At 63.9% G+C, this 15,753-nt stretch overlaps 1 protein-coding gene across 1 annotated transcript; it reads right to left on the bottom strand.

The window, feature by feature from the left end:
- Window positions 1–722: 722 nt before the first annotated feature.
- On the bottom strand, window positions 723–2,244 carry CDKN1C (cyclin dependent kinase inhibitor 1C). The gene is made up of 3 exons (XM_079708785.1): window positions 1,581–2,244; window positions 914–1,050; window positions 723–818 (listed from the first exon to the last, which is right to left on the bottom strand). The coding sequence occupies exons 1-2, from the start codon at window positions 2,218–2,220 to the stop codon at window positions 917–919; spliced, it is 774 nt and encodes a 257-aa protein (XP_079564911.1). The 5' UTR covers window positions 2,221–2,244; the 3' UTR covers window positions 723–818; window positions 914–916.
- Between the last annotated feature and the right edge of the window lie 13,509 nt (window positions 2,245–15,753).

Genomic DNA, 15,753 nt, shown 5'->3' on the forward strand with positions numbered 1-15,753 from the left:
CCCTCCCTTTAGGGCTGCCCCCTGGGTTCTAACTCCCTAACTTTTGGGGGTGCCAGAGGGGAAAGCTGGAGGCAGTACAAGCACACACGGAGCTGAGTTGCAGCATTATTCGGCCTCTTTATTTAGAACCCGGCGGACGAGGAGCCGGGGCAGTGGTGCAGACGGCTCAGGAACCTTTTTTTTTTTTTTTTTTTTCTTTTTTTTTTCTTTTAACAGATTTGTCTTCAAGTTTAAAATAATCATAATAGTAAAAAGAGACAGCGAAAGCGCGAAGAGACTGCAAGCTAGATGGGCTTGTACGGCAGCTACAGCTTGTGAGCGACCCCCTCCCCCCAGAGTCCGCTATAAAAAATAAATTTACATTTGTCGATAACCAGATGCGAGTGAGGTGCCTTTGGCATAACCAATAACCGAGCTAGCGCGTGGCAGAGCGGCCCACGCCTCGACATAAATAGAAAATATAAGTTAGTATAACTTTAAAAACTTTTTGTACAAATATACATGTTTTTTTCCTTTTTTCCTTTTTTTTTTCTTTTTTCATTTTTTTGCACTGAGTTTCAGCAGAGATTAAACATTTTATATAAATGACTCTTAAAGCTTTACACCTTGGGACCAGTGTACTCCTCGTGCAGAATACATTTAGATATAAAAGACGTTATTAATACATTGCACAGTTTTCAAACTTTAAACACAAAACCGAACGCTGCTCCGTGGCAGCTGCCGCCGGTTGCTGCTACATGGACGGTCCCAGCCGAGGCCCAGCGCTCCTCTCCTGTCCGCTGCCCAGCGGGCTCCCTCGGGGCTCGTTGGGCGCGAGGCTGCGGGAGAGAGGTGCGGTGAGAGAGCGGCGACAGAGTGGCCGCCGGGACCCCGCGGGGCGCCCCTCCCAGCCCACCCCGTCTGCCGCGCTCACCTCTCATCGCAGCCGCTTGCGCGGGGTTTGCTCAGCCGAGCCGACGGCTGGAGCGGCGCCGGGCGCGGCGCATCCCGCGGGAACCTCGTTCGACGCCTTGGCTTCGGGCGCGGGTCTCTTGCGCTTGGCGAAGAAATCTGCGGGCGACAGCGCGCGCGGCCGGTCAGGGCGGGGCCGGCCGGGGAGCCCAAGAGGGTGCCGGGAGGAGGCGCGGGCGGCTGGCCGGCCGGTGGGGGGGCGCCGTCCCCGCCCGCGCCGAGGTCCGCGGCGGGTCAGCTTTGTTTACGTCGCCGCGCAATGTGCTGTGTAAGCATTTCCCCTTGTCCCGCGGCCAAGCCCCCCGGGGCTACCGCCGCGCTTAACCCCCTCCGCGCCGCGATCGCCGCGCCCGGCCGCGCCCGAGGAGGGTCTCCAGTGGCCCGGGCGAGGATCGCGCTCGGAGGGGGCCAGAGCGCGCCCTCCCAACCCTCCCGTGCGAACCTCTCCGGAGCACAACAACAGGGCGGGGACGGGGTGCGGGCGCTGCCTCGCCCCGCGCGCTGCGGGCCCTTTAACGCCACGGAGGAGGCGGGGACCAAGAGAGGCCCCCGAGGGCCTGGGAGCCCGGCCGGCCGGACAAAGCAGGGCCGGGCCGGGCCGGGCCGGGGCGGGGCCGCGCGGGACTCACCGGAGATGAGAGGCCCGGACAGCTTCTTGATCGCGGCGCCTCCGGCGGCGGCAGTGGTGGCAGCGGCGGCGGCAGTGGCGGCGGCGGCGTTGGTGTTGGTGGCAGTGGCGGCAGTGCCCGGCGCGGGGCGCCCCGAAATCCCTGAGTGCGGCGGCTCGGCCAGGGGCTCCTGGCTGCGCGGCGGCGGGACCGCCTCCGGCTCAGAGCTCTCCTGCGGCGCCGGGGCCGGGGCCGGGGCAGGCGCTACGGACGGGCCGCTGGACGGCGACGCCGGCGCCTCCCCGAGGCCGTCGAGGGACTCATCGGCCGGCGGCCCGGAGGGCGGGCTATCGCCCGCGCCGTCCGGGCGGGGACGAGGCGCCAGGAGCAGGCGACAGCGCCCCACCTGCACCGTCTCGCGGTAGAAGGCGGGCACGGAGTCGCTGTCCACCTCGGTCCACTGCAGGCGCCCGGGGCCCCGCAGTGGCACGTCCTGCTGGAAGTTGTAGTCCCAGCGACGCTGGTCCTCGGCGCTCAGCTCGGCCAGGCGCATCTGCAGCTCGCGGCTGAGCTCCTCGTGGTCCACGGGCCCGAAGAGGCTGCGGCAAGCGCTGGTGCGCGCGAACAGGGGAAAGGTGCGGCGGGCGACCAGGCGCTCCATTGCCGACGCGCTGCGGAGATACGCATCGGACTTTTCCGGGGGCTGCGCGGGCCGGGCGACGGGAGAGGAGAGGAGAGGAGGAGGAGGAGGAAGAGAGGAAAGGAGGGCGGAGGCCGGGCGCAAGTGAGACCCCGCGCGCCGGAGTCTGCATTTGCAAAGGGACGCGGTGGGAGGGCGGCGCGGCGGCTACCTGGCTGTCGGGCCGTGGACTGCTCCTGAGTCTCGCTCCCTGTGTCGTCCGGCCGGCGGCCGCGCCCCCTCGGGTGCCTGTCCTCGCTCGCTCGCTCGGCTGGCCCTGGCCTGGCTGGCACCCACCGAGCGCAGAGCACTTGGCCTGTGGAACGCCCAGTCCTCGCGCGCCCCTTTATACGCGAGGGTCCCACCCCCCCGCTCACGGGCCCCGCTGCTATTAGCATAATGTAGTATTTTCAGTTTCAACAACACCGCGGCGATTGGCCGGCGCCGCGCTGCCCCCGCCCCTCCGGCGGTCCGGCCCCCGCCCGCCGCCCATTGGCCCTGCGCACACACCCACCCGAGGGCGGGGCGGGGCGCGAGGACCGATTGGCGGGGCGCGGGACGCGCGCAGCGGCGGGGGAGGGGGCGGGGCGCGGGGCGGGGCCGGAGTTAAAGGGCGCTGCGGGCGGTAACGTGACACCGCGGCGCCCCGCCCCCTCGCCCCATCCCCCCCACCCCCACCCACCCCCACCCCCACCCCCGCCCCCGCTCCCGCCCCCCGCCGGCTCCTTTGTCTGCAGGCGGGGGCTGCTCGGCGGCGGTGGCGCGGGCGCCCCCCCCCCACCTCGGCTGGCGCGCCCTACCGGGCGCGGTGGCTGACGACCCGCGGCAAGACCGGCGTTCGGCCTGGCCCGACTCGCCCCCCGGGGGCACCCAGCCCCGCCGCCCGCGCTCGCCCTTGGGCCTCCCGCGCCAGTTGACGGGCCTTTAACCCGCCGCGGCCAGCTCGTCCCTGGCTGGAGCTAGATAGGGTCTTCGGCTGCCCCCGCGCGGCCTGCTGCGCCCGAGGCTTCTGTCCCTGGCAGGGTTCCGCGCACCTGGAGCCCTAACACACCTGCTAGACCTAAGGCCCACGAGTGAGCGGGGAGAGGGGTTTGGGGGGCCGGGGGAGGGAGGCTCTGCTCCACTCTTTCTCCAAGGGCGAAGCGGCAGACACCTTGAGAGGTGGCCCACAGTCGCCTGGAGCCAGGGTCTGGAGACTCTAGCTCTTGGGGCCGTCCGTCCTGCCCAGTGGATGGGAAACTGGCCATGCCCATCCTGAGCTATGCACCCTGTGACATCCTGAGCTACGTCACTGACTGGGTGCTCAGCCACTTCAGGCTTGGCCAGGCTGGGGGTTGGCTGGCTGGCTGGAGGCTGCTGTGCTGGCTATTGGACAGGGCACTGGAGGCTTCTCCACTAGGGTGGGCCTGGCCCTGCCCAGCCTGGGACCCTGACTACGTATGCTGATCCTCTGGGCCAGACTTATCCCTTGACACACAGGGAACCGCCAGATGGGGTGGGGGCAGGGGGGCAGCAGAGAGCAGCCGCGAGGGCGCCCAGGCAGCCCTGGTCCAGCTGCTTATAGGAGCTGCGGCTCTCTGCCTCCATCCTGGAAGGCTAGCACCCCCTCACTTGTGCCCAGGAAACGTGTTGGTTGGGAAGTACACACCTAAGAATGAATGACAGGGCATGCGAGCCAGTGGGCCCTACCACAGTGCCAGGGAGAGAAGAAGCCAGCCCAGAAAGGGAAGGACCTGCCCGGCAAGGCCTATGACCCTGCTCCCCCGCTTCTTGGTGTGGCCCCTGGCTCTCCCCAGTGGCCATCCCATCGGGGCCAGGCCACGGAAGACTGTAACTTTCTGCTGCTATCCCCTTGGCCCAGCCTGTCCCAGGGCTGGGGGCCTAGGAAATGCCTCCAGCAGCTCAGGCGGGGAGGGGGACAGCCAAGCTCCTGCTGGAGGGCCCAGCAGGGCCCTGAGCTCCCAGCCCCTGCCCTGGGTGAGCCCACGAGCCCAGTGAGAAAGGTGAGCTGGGGCGGACCCAACCCAACCTGCCTGCCTCCCCCGCAGGGTCAGGTGGGTTCCAGGTCCCTTCAGGGACGGGACTCCTTGCTAACATGCAGACGTGTCCTGGAGGAGGCTTGTGGAGGCAAGGTTTGGAATGAGGGCCAGCAGGAGAAGCCATCAGCCCAGCTAAGGGACAGGGCACGTTGCCACTCTTGGCTCTTGACAGCAGGGCCAAAGTTGATGATTCGTGTTATATTTCTTTACTCTTTTTTGTGCATTCTATTCCAAGTTTTCCACAAGTACAGTTGGTACAAATTTTTTTAAATTAATTAATTTATTTTTGGCTGCATTGGGTCTTCGTTTCTGCGTGGGCTTTTCTCTAGTTGCGGCGAGCGGGGGCTATTCGTTGCGGCGCGCTGGCTTCTCGTTGCGGTGGCTTCTCTTGTTGCAGAGCACGGGCTCTAGGTGCGTGGACTTCAGTAGTTGTAGGACGCAGGCTCAGTAGCTGTGGCTTGCGGGCTCTAGAGCGCAGGCTCAGCAGTTGTGGCTCACGGGCTTAGTTGCTCTGCGGCGTGTGGGATCTTCCCGGACCAGGGCTCAAACCGGTGTCCCCTGCACTGGCAGGTGGATTCCAGTACAACTTTTTATCTCCGGGAAAATAAGAAGATGACAGAGGCTCCCCTGGCCCTGTGGACCCCTTGGGTGGGGCTGATATCACCTGGCCTGGAGTTAGGAGGCAGGGCCTTGCCCCACCCTAGTGCCACGGCCACACCAGTCTCCCCAGAGGCCATATGCACAGGGCCACAGTGGGTAGTGACCACCAAACGTGGAACCAATGGCCCCCAGGATTTCCCAAGAGGTCAGGATGCCCTGACTTCAGCCATCTGGGAGGGCAGGCCAGGGAAGGAGCCAACCCCCGGCCCAGGCTCAGCCTCCAGGCTGTCTCCCTTCCAACAAGACTGAAGCCACCGCACTCCCAGCCCTGCTCTGGGCACCCAGGGGAGCCAGCACTCTCCTCCCTGGCAAGGACTGCCCCATGGTATGAACACCTGTCTGCCCTGGCCCCCCCAAGGGCAGGGGACCTAGTGCACGCTTCATAACTTACGGGAGCTGACCCTGCACCAGGCCTCCTGCGACCCTGCCCTGCACGTGCACGGTCTGGTCCGAGGACAGGCTTGGGAGGGCCATCCCGACTGCCTTGGGTGCACACCAGACACCTCCGTGAGTGCCAGCTGAGTTCAGGCAGATGGGTCCCAGGGCCCCCACAGTGAGAAGCCCAACAGCATCTGACTTGGAGTCCCGTCTCCAAGGACTGGAAGTGGGCGTCCCATACATGTTGGGTCACATAGCGTGGCAGCTGTGGAGCCCTCAGCCAGCCGAGCCCTGCACAGGATGGTTTCCGTAGATCCCTTGCTGGGCCTCACCTGTTTTACGGGGGAGGGAACGGAGAGCTGGAGGCTTGGAGACACAGAGGCTGGGTCAGCTGCCAGTGCCACCCCCAGCTGCCTGGTGTCCTAGTTATATTTCTCCAGGGGCCATGGGGACACCTCCTCGCTCGGTCACCTCATTAGAGCAGGGAGGTGACCTTCTGAGTCTGTGACCTTGAATTTGATCCAGGATGGTACCCACTGGCTTACTGAACCTGCTGGTCCCAGTAGTAGGCTGGGTCCCTCCCTGCGCCAGGGACAGACGGTGGGGAGGGCTGGGAGCCGAGGCCAGCACTGAGAAGAGGCCCAGTCCTCCACCCTAAGGGACTCTGGACAAGCAAGTATCTGTCTAGGTACCAACCGGGCTCTGCTTTTGTAACTTAAAATGTATCCAAAGGAAAAAAAATTTTTAAAGGAACAATGTTTGTGCAGACAGCAGAACCAGGGAGGGGTGTGGCTACCCTACCCCCTCAAATCCTGCATGTGCAGGAACGGGGAGCCTATTTGCAGCGGGGTGGGGTGGGGTGGGGGGAGTCCTAAGCACCAGGCCCCCTGCTGGCATCCTGCAGGTACATCTCTGTAGCTCTCACCTCATCCAGCCTAGGAGCAGCAGAGTAAAAGCTACGAGCTCACCAAACCTTTGCCGTTTCCTGTAAGCACACAGAGAGCCCACGTGCCCAACCCCCTTGCGACGGGGGGGCTCTACACCACTTCCAGGCAGGGCCCATCAAAACCAGCCAAGCGGTCCTCCTCCCCTCCCCACCGGCGGGGGCGGGGGAGGGAGGGCCCCTGGGGACAGCAGAGCCGGCAGCAGCAGGAGCCCTGAAAGCCCACGTGGAGCGGAACCACCAGGCCCGCGGCGCCTTCTGCACACCCACCTGACCAGCATGGGAGTGAGAAATAAACTTTCATTGCACCTTCAGTCACTAAAAAGTGAGAGTCATCTGTTTCAGACACGACTTCCCCTGACTAACATATATGGCACGGGTATATCCCGGTTGGCATTTTCTAGGTGAGGAAAGGAAGGTTCAGGAAGATTCAAGGACTTGCTCCAGCTTCCAGTGGTTATGGCCCGCTGAAGGGGGGGGGGGGCGTTTAGTCCTCACAACACCCCACAGTCGGTGGATACTGTGGGCTCTTTTTCCAGGGAGGAGAAACATGCTTGCCGGAATGAGTGGCCGAACCTGGTCTCTGGTGGCGGGGAAACGCCATCCTCAGCCGCGTGCTGCCCCCTGGTGGCTGACTTCGGCACCAGCGGCCTCTCTGGCTGCCCCAAACCTCCCTTCTCCTGGGGACCCACTGGGGCAGTGGGTGTGCCAGGGCCCACCCCCAGCAGTACTTCTGGGGACCCTGCAGGGGCGTCTGTGTCTGTGCCCTTCCCAAAGCTCTCCGATTGCTATCCAGGGTACTGCCCTGTCTGAGGAGTCTGGAAGGACATGACAACTGGTGACCACACTAGCTGCCTCGAGCCTGCCCTGCACTGAGGCTGGCCTCTTTGCCTCATTTAATCATTCCAAGAACCTGAAGACGGAGGCGTTTTGATGCCCATTTGCCAAGGGAGGAGCCTGAGGCTCAGAAAGGTTAAGCAACCTGCCTGCAATCAGCGGTCAATGGCAGCTGATTTGTGCCTCTGGCCCAGCCTTGAGCCCCTCCACCTGACTGCTGTGAGGGGCCGATAGGCACAAAAGCGGGAGAGGAAAGAAGTCAAGGGTCCCGAGGTTAACTTCCCCTGACACCCCCGCAAGCCCTGGAGCCAGGGGCGGGCACATGTGGGTGTATGGCCCTTCCCCGGGATGGCTGACCCCTGGGGTTCATCCTACCAGGGAGGTGACCAAGCTCCCGCTCAGCCAAGTCGGCCTTCCCACGTGCAGATCTCAGCTTGTCCACCTCCCACCCACCAGGGTAAGGCCCTCACTGCCCCACCAGCCCACCCAGTGTGCCCGGGGAGTCAAAGCACATCACCCAGTGGCGCACTTCACCAAGGCCCTGGGCCGGCCTAGCAGGCCCCCTGGGGAGGCCACTGCCCCTCTGAGCCTCACCTTCTCCTCCGTAAGATGGGGCCTGGAGGCCCCGAGGGGTATGGAGAGTTACAGATTAACCAGCCAGCCCCCAGCGACCGGCGGATCGGCCCAGCTCTGTGCTTGCGCGCTCGCACGCACAGGGGGAGGTTTCCTGGCGCCCTTGGCAGGGGCCCAGCGCCCCGCGCACAGCGAGAATGTTCCTCCCGCACCGAGTTCCCGCGCTCGGCTCGCCCCGCCCCCAGCCCCCCCAGGACGGGCTGTTCTCGGGGCGGCTGCCAGGCACGTCCTCCGCAGGTGCCGGCCTCCCTCCGGTGACTGTCCACAAGCCGCACAACGCGAATCCAAAGCTCCGATTACAGGGACTGCCTTGTACTCAGGGTCGGGGGCCGGGGTCCTCACTCCCCCCCACCCCGAATCGGTGGGAGGGGCTGAGCAGCCCTGGGGGAGGAGCGGGGGAACAGGAACAGCCCTGGACGTGAGAGCTCCTCCGCCCCATCTCCAAAATAGACCGGGGCTGCTTCCCCCCGACCCCCGGGATCTCAAGCAGGGGGACCCCCCTCTTCCCGCCTTAACTGGGACTTTTCTGGTTCCAGTCCTCAAAGTCCCAGGAGCCACTGGACCACTGGTCATCCGAGGCTCCAGCCAGACCCTCCCAGGGCTGAGGAGGTGTCCTGGGGCGGGGGGCAGGCACCGGAGGAGGATCTCAGGGCCCGGCTCAGACACCCTCTGTGGCCAGCTCTGAGTCCCACCAGGGCCCCCTCCTCCTCCCCACCCGCAGGACACAGACCGGACGGTCCCCTGGGCCAGAGGCTCACTTTGCCAGGGAAATAGCAAGAAAAGCATATTGGGGATGAGCAGATGACCCCCCTTCCCAGACCTCATGCCCACCATGCCACCCCAACTTCCTGTCTAGTCTTCTTGAGCTAGTGGGGTCCCCTGTGAGTCAGCATCTTCTACCCACAGGGTACACCAGGGAGCCCCTCTCCCATGCTGCTTCCAACACCTCCGCGTGGTGTTCAGAGCAGCTGAAATGCCAGGGAGGAGAGGTGATGGTCCCCACCCCTCCCACAGCAGGACCTGGACCCTCGCAGCCATGGAGGGACAAGAGGCAGGGGCTTCCTAGGCTTCAGGAGAGACTTCATGTGAGACTTTAGTTGAGCACCTAGTACTCGCAGGCACTGGGACACCCCCAGCAGGCTCCCACCGCGAGTCAGGGCAGGATGAGGGAGCAGCCGCCTGCCTGCTGCCCGTCCACGGCCAGGTGAGGAGGACAGCCCTCACCACTCCGTCCGCCCCTCCATCCGCTCACTCTCCACGTTTGCTCAACTTCCCCCCCCCCCCCCACCCCCCACCCCCGCCCCGCAGCGTTTCCAAGGTGAGCAGCAGCTGATCAGGACAGAGGCCAGGAGGTAAAAGCAGGGCAACCCGGCGAAGCCAGGGCTGCAAAGAGTAGGGGCTCAGCAGAAGCGGTGCCTGTCCCCTCCCTCCCCCAATGGCCCGGGCAGGGGGGGCCACAACCGTCCTCAATGTGAGCGGCAGCCCCTGGGCCCCCGGCCAGACCAGCCCAGGCCGCCTCCCCACCCTCCGGCAGCAGCCTTGAGGCCCCAAACTGGGCGCCTGCTGCCCCCTGGTGTCCACAAAGGGCACCACCACCAGCAGCCCGCCCACGCAGCCCACTGGGGCCGGAAAGTGGAGGGCGGACCCTGCGCAGCCTCCAGCCACCCCCTCCCCGCACTGCCGCCTGCCTGCCCACCTCACTCTTCCTCACCCCGTGGGTGCCTTGGCCAAGGGCCTCCCTCTCTGTGACCCTGAGTCTCCTCGAGTCTAAGATTGGGGTGAGGTCTGCCCACTGTGGCCAGTCAAGGCTGTGGAGGGGGAAGCCTCAGTTTCAAAAAAAAATCCCCGCACCCCAAGGTGCTTGGGGTGAGGGATGTCCCTCACACCTTAGCGGTAAATGCGTTCGGCCTCTCCTGTCTCCAGGGTGGGCAGGGGGCCAGGGAGCCAAGGAGGGGAGAGACAAAGAGGCTACAGACCCCAGGTGAGGGCCTCAGCCTGCCCTCCCCTCCCCTTCGCCCCTTCTCCCCCGCTCCCTCCCTCCCCGGCCGCCCTTCAGCCCCTCCTCTTCCTCTTCCTGCCAGTCCTGCAGGGGCCAGGCCTCACCCCAGCGCCCTCTGCCTCGTTCCCTCCATCCGTGCCGCGGGTCACTGGATCTCTCTGTGAGGCCTGCACCTGGCCGCCCCTGCCTGCCCCCGCTGCTGCGCCTGGGGGGCCGCATGCTGCGGACCTTCCCTTACGGAGCACAACTGGGGAATTCCCTGGTGGTCCAGTGGTTAGGACGGGGCACTTTCACTTGGCGGGGGGGGGGGGGGGGGGGCGGTGCCCGGGTTTCAGGCCTGGTCGGGGAACTGGACTCTGGCCCACCTGACAACATCAACGACCAAACCAGTAACTATAACTCCCATTTCTGGGCTGGGGCTAAGGCCCAGCGGGCAGATATCTGGGCAGACACAGGCCCCTCAGGGCAGAAGTGCCTGGCTGGGGGGGCAGCAGATAAGATAGCAGGCTTGAAGGGACACGTGTGCCCCACAATCTCCATCAGCTGTCCACACCCCAAAAATAAGCCCACACCCTAAGGGAACCCTGTGGGCCGCCAGGGAAGGCCTGGGGTCCGCCTCCAAGCTGCCCACGGTCAGGCACAAACCCCGAACCTCCACAGCTACCGGGGCAGCTGTGCTATGATGGTGGGAAGTGGGATACAGCAGGAGCCCGCGGCAGGGGCCACCCCAGCTTTGGGATGAGGACGAGGAGTCTGGGAAGGGAGGGGGGCCCAGGCAGGGAGGTGGCCGTGCCCAGGCCTTGAGGGCCTTTGCAGCCCATCGTAGCCGGTGCCCGGAGAGGGAGCAGGGAATGGGCTGGGTGGGGGCTGGATGGAGGCTGAAGAGGGTCGCAGGTTTGCAGGGCCTGGGGATCCATCTGGCCCACGAGCTGGCTACATCCTGAAGGCACCAGGGAGCCCCGGAGGGTTCTAGCTGGGGGTCCAGGGTCCTGTGGTTGAGTGGTGGATGCAGGTGCCAGGACCAGCGAGGTGAGGAAGTCAGGGAAGCAGGCAATGACGGGGCGCCAGGCCAGGGGCTGGGAGCCTGGGAGAGGCCAGGTCTGAGGGCTCCGGGAGCCTGGGATGGGGGATAAGACGAAGGAGGGGGAGGGGAGTTTGGAAGATGGTGCCAGGAGGTGCCTCATGGCCTGGAGTGCAGGTTGGGGGTGAGAGGCAGCAGGCCCTTGCTGGGGGGACAGGAGGGTATGGCCACAGCCCACGGCTGCCCCCAGGGTGCCAGTGGGCCCAGCTTCCTGCCGGTGGCATCTTCGCACAGCAAGAGGAATGGGCCAAGGGGCAAGGTAGTGGGCGCTGCCTGGTCGAGGGGCAAATCTGTGGGCTTTGGAGTTGAGCAGAGTGACTGCCTCTTGCTGGCTGTGTGACCTTGGGCAAATCACTTAACCTCTCTGTGCCTCTGCTTTCTCATCTTTAAGGCTCCTGATGAGGCTCGGAGGCCATGTCCATATGTGCCTGGCACAGTGGCCCCCTCCTTGAGAAGAGGCATCACCCTCTGCATAATCTGTCTCTCCCTCCAGACCTAGAGGGTGGGCAGGGCACAGCCGAGCACCGAGGACCCCACCAGCTGCCTTTGTAATGAAAAATGGACATTTGCTCTGAGCCCAGGGGCATGGGCTGGCAGGCAGACTCCAACCCCAACAAAGGCATTTGTACCCCCCAAATCATGTGCAGTTCCCTAATAAATTGTCAGACAGGATGAAGCAGTATTTACATAACAAGCAGCTTGGACAGTGCTACCACCCGACCCAGGGGGCTCTGTGGGACACAGATCACAGTGACTGGTGGGTCTGTCTTCATGTAACCCAGGCTGTTTCACCTGGCTGCACACATGCCCGATACTCAGCAGCATCCCTGGTCGGTACCCTGCTGTTGCTGGCAACACACCCTCTCTGTGCCAGGCAGCCGCCCCGGCCACGCAATTTACGTGCAGATTGCCTCATTTAATCCTCACATGTATCCTACGAGGGAGGAATTAGCATTGTCCCATTTTGCAGATGGGGAAACTGAGGCTTGAGAGGATGAGATGCTTGTCAAAGCCGGGTAAGCTGTGGAGGTGCTGGCCCAGCAGGGCTGCCTGCAGAGCCAGTCTGGTCCCGGCTCGGTCACTGTTGGCGGCGTGACCTTGGGCAGCCCCTCCTCCTCGACTGTCAAATCAGGGCCTGGACCAGGGGTGTCTGACTTGTGCCCTCGTCTGTGTTCACCTGTCCATCCAGCAGGGCTGAGTCCCAGTGGAAGGGGCAGGGTGAGAGGCCGTGGCTATCCCTCATACTTCTCCGGTCCCCCAAAATGCGTGTGAGCCCTGGCCGCCCCCGAGCTGGGTGTCGGACCAGAGGCCCAGGGGTGGGAGGCAGCAGGGGCCCCAGAAACTCCCCCACCAGGTCCCAGGGTGCCCAGAAGGGAAGCTGCTGCTTGTCACCCCTTGAGGTGTCAGCGTGGCTGCTCCCAACAGAGACCAAATAGCCAGGCTCTCTGAAACTGCCATACAGGCAGGGGGAGGCACTGGTGCCGGCCAGGGGGGTTCTCTGGGGGTAAGAAGGGGTGCATGGGTTTGTGGCTTCTCTTCTGGGGTCCTGGAAGTCCTTCCTGCTTCTTCCTGGATTCTCTACTAGAGTTTCCGATGGGTAGAGGTTCCAGAAGGCGCTGTGTGTGGGATGGATGGTCAGAACATGGGGCGGTCCCTTCTAGAGGGGGATGAGGGACCAGGACTGGAGGAGGTGGTGCTCGGGGAGATGCGGGGCCCCTCCAGGTCCCTCGGGCATGTGCCTGTTTCGGGGACTGAAGCACCAGGAGCACGTGGAGAGGAGTGCATCCATGCCACGTGTCCTGCCTCGGTTTCCGCCCTCCCAGCCTGGTGCACAGGTGTATGGCTACTGTCTCTGAGCCCTGCTTTCCCATGACGTTGGAAGGCTCATCTTTTCCTGATTCCAGGCTGCCCTCTGCCCTCTCAACACCACCCCCCCAGGCCGCAGCCAGGCCAGACCACCAGCTGCTAGCCACTTCCCCCTTCCACGCCTTTCTGGATGGACACCTCTCCTTTGAAGCTGTAGTTCCTGCCCAAGTATGGAACTTGGGGTAAGGTGTTCCTCCAGGGCCCTGGAGGTGGGGCCTGTGACCTTGCAGTGCCCACCCCTGCTCTGCTGCCCGGGCTGTCCCCCACCCCAGCGTCTTTCCTTCCTTCCTCTAGGTCAAGGCCCAGCATGAGTCTGTCTGGCCTCCAGGGACCCGAGAGGGAGGGTGACCAGCTGGCCGGGCTTCTCCAGGACAGTTCCTGTTTTCACATGGAAAGCCCCACGTCCCAGGCAAGCTGGGGCCTTTGGCACCTCTTTGAGGGTCCCAAGAGCAAGGTGCCCTGGTCCTCCTCTCCTCTGTTCGTGGTAGAAAGGGGACACGGCCATCCCACAGTGTACCCCAGCCATCACCTGAGGGCCCCGGGGTCTCCGGTCCACAGGCCTCTCCCCCTGAGGCCGCCTCCAGCAAACTGCTCGGCCGTGCTTCGCCGTCAAGACTCTTTCTCTCTCAGCTGTGGCCATCGGCTGGCATGAGCCCCTGGACTGAGTGATCCACACCTCACCACGTGGGACCCTGCATCCCAGCACTGGGCCAGGTGCAAGGCGGGGCTACTGGGTGAGAGGTGGGACCCCAGGCCTCTGCCCCCCGTGCAGCCTGCTGCCCTCCCTCTGCCTGGACGCTGGGGCCAGGGCTCCCTGCATCACTAGAGGCCAGCAGAGAAGCCCCTTTGGCTGGCAGAGCCTCCTCTGGGGATGTGGCCAGGCCATGTCCTGAAGGCCTCAATCCAATGAACCCACCCACAATGTGAGTCGGAACCAACACAAGGCCCAGCCCCTGCCCCCTCCTCCGAGAAGCCCCTGCCCAGACTCCAACCCCAGGAGCCTAGTCACAGACTCCAGTTCTGGAAGGTTTCTCGGCACCTGCCAGCCCAGCCCCTCCTGTGACATCTGCAGAGGGACTTTGCACCCGCCCTCCCAGACCCTTAACCCAACTGCCTCCAAGATGGTGCTCACAAACTGAGACCAGACCCCCGGTGCCTGCAGTGGGCTGGGGCGCCCCTCATACAGATGCTACTTCAAGGACAGCTACCAAGCTGAGTCTGAGCTCCTGGGGATGCTGTGAGGGGCACAGGTGCCGCTGTGGGGTCTAGACACCCTCCTGCTGGCCAAGGCCTGAAACCGTGCCTCACCTGGGCTGGGAAGGTAAGCTCTGGCAGAGACCTGCCCCCAGCCCTGGTCCTGCCCCAGCCAAAACCTCCTTGGCGTCCCTGAAGAGGTGACGTTGAGGTGGGCCCCTCGGAGAATAGTAAGAGTAACAGGCACTGCTCCTTGGACCCGCATCAACCCCCTCCTGGGTTCATCTCGTCCTGAGTCAGGGCCCTAAATACTATCTCGATGCAGAAGATGCCCGGTGGTACCTCCAGCTCAGACCCCACGCTCCTGCACCTGTGTGTGACCCATGTCTCCACCCCCTCGAGCACTGAGCCCCAGCAGGTTCTCCCCTCGAGACCCCACACTCACACCCTGATTCCTTCTCAGCTGATGGACACCACCCAGACACTCTGTCAGCTGCTCCTTCCCCAGCTTTGCAGACTGTCCCGCTCTGCTGCCACCTCCTATCCAAGTCCACGTCCCCCTCCTCAGGACTGCAGAAGTGTCTCTACACTGGCCCACCCGCTTTGGTCCCTGATCAGCTAGAGGTTCCTTCTAGAACAGAAGAGCTTAGGACCCTGCCACGGCACGCAGAGCCAGCCTACGTGCTTGCAATCAGTGTATCATTTCCTTACGCGTCCCACGTATTGGGTGCTATCTGCCCTCTCCCACACACGCAGACCCACGTGCATACACACATGCCTGTGCACGCCTGTGTCGCAGCCCATCGCCAGGCAGTGGGTGTGTGGTGGTGGTAGGGGGGACTCCAGCCCCTTGGATCCTGCCAGCTCATCCTCAGGACTCTGCAGAGGCGTCACCTCCTCTGAGAAGCCCTCCTCCCCAGCCCTGCGCAGATGAGCCTCACCCAGAAGAACTTCAGCAAGTTTCTCTGAGAGGCTGTGAGTGCCCCGGGGCTGGGAGTGGGTCCAGGGGGAGGGCAGTTGCAGGGCTAGGAGAGCACTTTTCCCACACTCCCTGGGACCAGGAAGCTCCCTGCCCACAGAGCCTGTCATGACAAACACTTAGGCTGGATCCCATTGCTTCTGCTCCAACCAGTTCCACGCCACCCGTAGGCCCTGTGTGACGCAGGGAGAGGTGAGTAACCAGCCCCTTCCTGCCCACCCCACGCATTTGGACTGAAGTCTTCCTCCACCTCAGGCCCACTCTATGGCCCACTCCCCTGCAGACTTAGGGCCCCCTAGCCCCTCCCTGAAAGGCCCCACAGCAGGCCTGGGGCTCCCCGGCTCCAGGCTTAACTGCTGGACTTTGGCCTGCCCTCCCGGGCCCTGCAGGGGTGGCTCGGAGGCTGCCTGCCCCTCCTGTCTCAGGCTTCTCGACCCTGAAGTTAGAAAACTGGTGAGCTGTGGTTAGCACACGGCGGAGGGGATGTTGGTTTTGACACTTGGCCTGGCTCTGGGCTGCAGGGCAGGTGGTGGAGTAGCAGAGTCCTGCATGGGCATCTGGTTACTTATCTGAGAAATCGTGCCCGGACCCAAGGGGGAGTCTGTGTGCCCCCCGGGGGGCTCCGGCAGGGGCTCTGGGTGGCTGCAAGGGGGCCCCGCACGGTCCCGTGGAGGGACGCGTGAAGCCATGTGAACCTGCATACCGTGGGGCTCTGATGGCCTTGACCAAGCCGGTGAGGTCGCCACAGAGTGAAATGAGGAAAACCGGCGTCTCAGGAACTCCCAGGAGCCTCCTGCTCTGGGGGGGTGGCGGGGGAGGGGCCCAGGAGCGGTTCCCAGAAATGCTCTTCTCTCCCTGCCCCTCCTTGAGGTCTCTTTGCAGACCCTAGGCTGGGGGCAAGCCGGG

Source organism: Hyperoodon ampullatus, assembly GCF_949752795.1.
Source record: "Hyperoodon ampullatus genome assembly, chromosome: 7".
Lineage (NCBI taxonomy): Eukaryota > Metazoa > Chordata > Mammalia > Artiodactyla > Ziphiidae > Hyperoodon > Hyperoodon ampullatus.

Excerpts from the sequence above, each read along its gene's own strand:
- CDKN1C (XM_079708785.1), bottom strand. The coding sequence starts at position 2,220 with ATGGAGCGCCTGGTCGCCCGCCGCACCTTTCCCCTGTTCGCGCGCACC. Across the intron at positions 1,051-1,580 it reads GTCCGGGCCTCTCATCTCCG|ATTTCTTCGCCAAGCGCAAG; the intron begins GTGAGTCCCGCG and ends TGTCGCCCGCAG.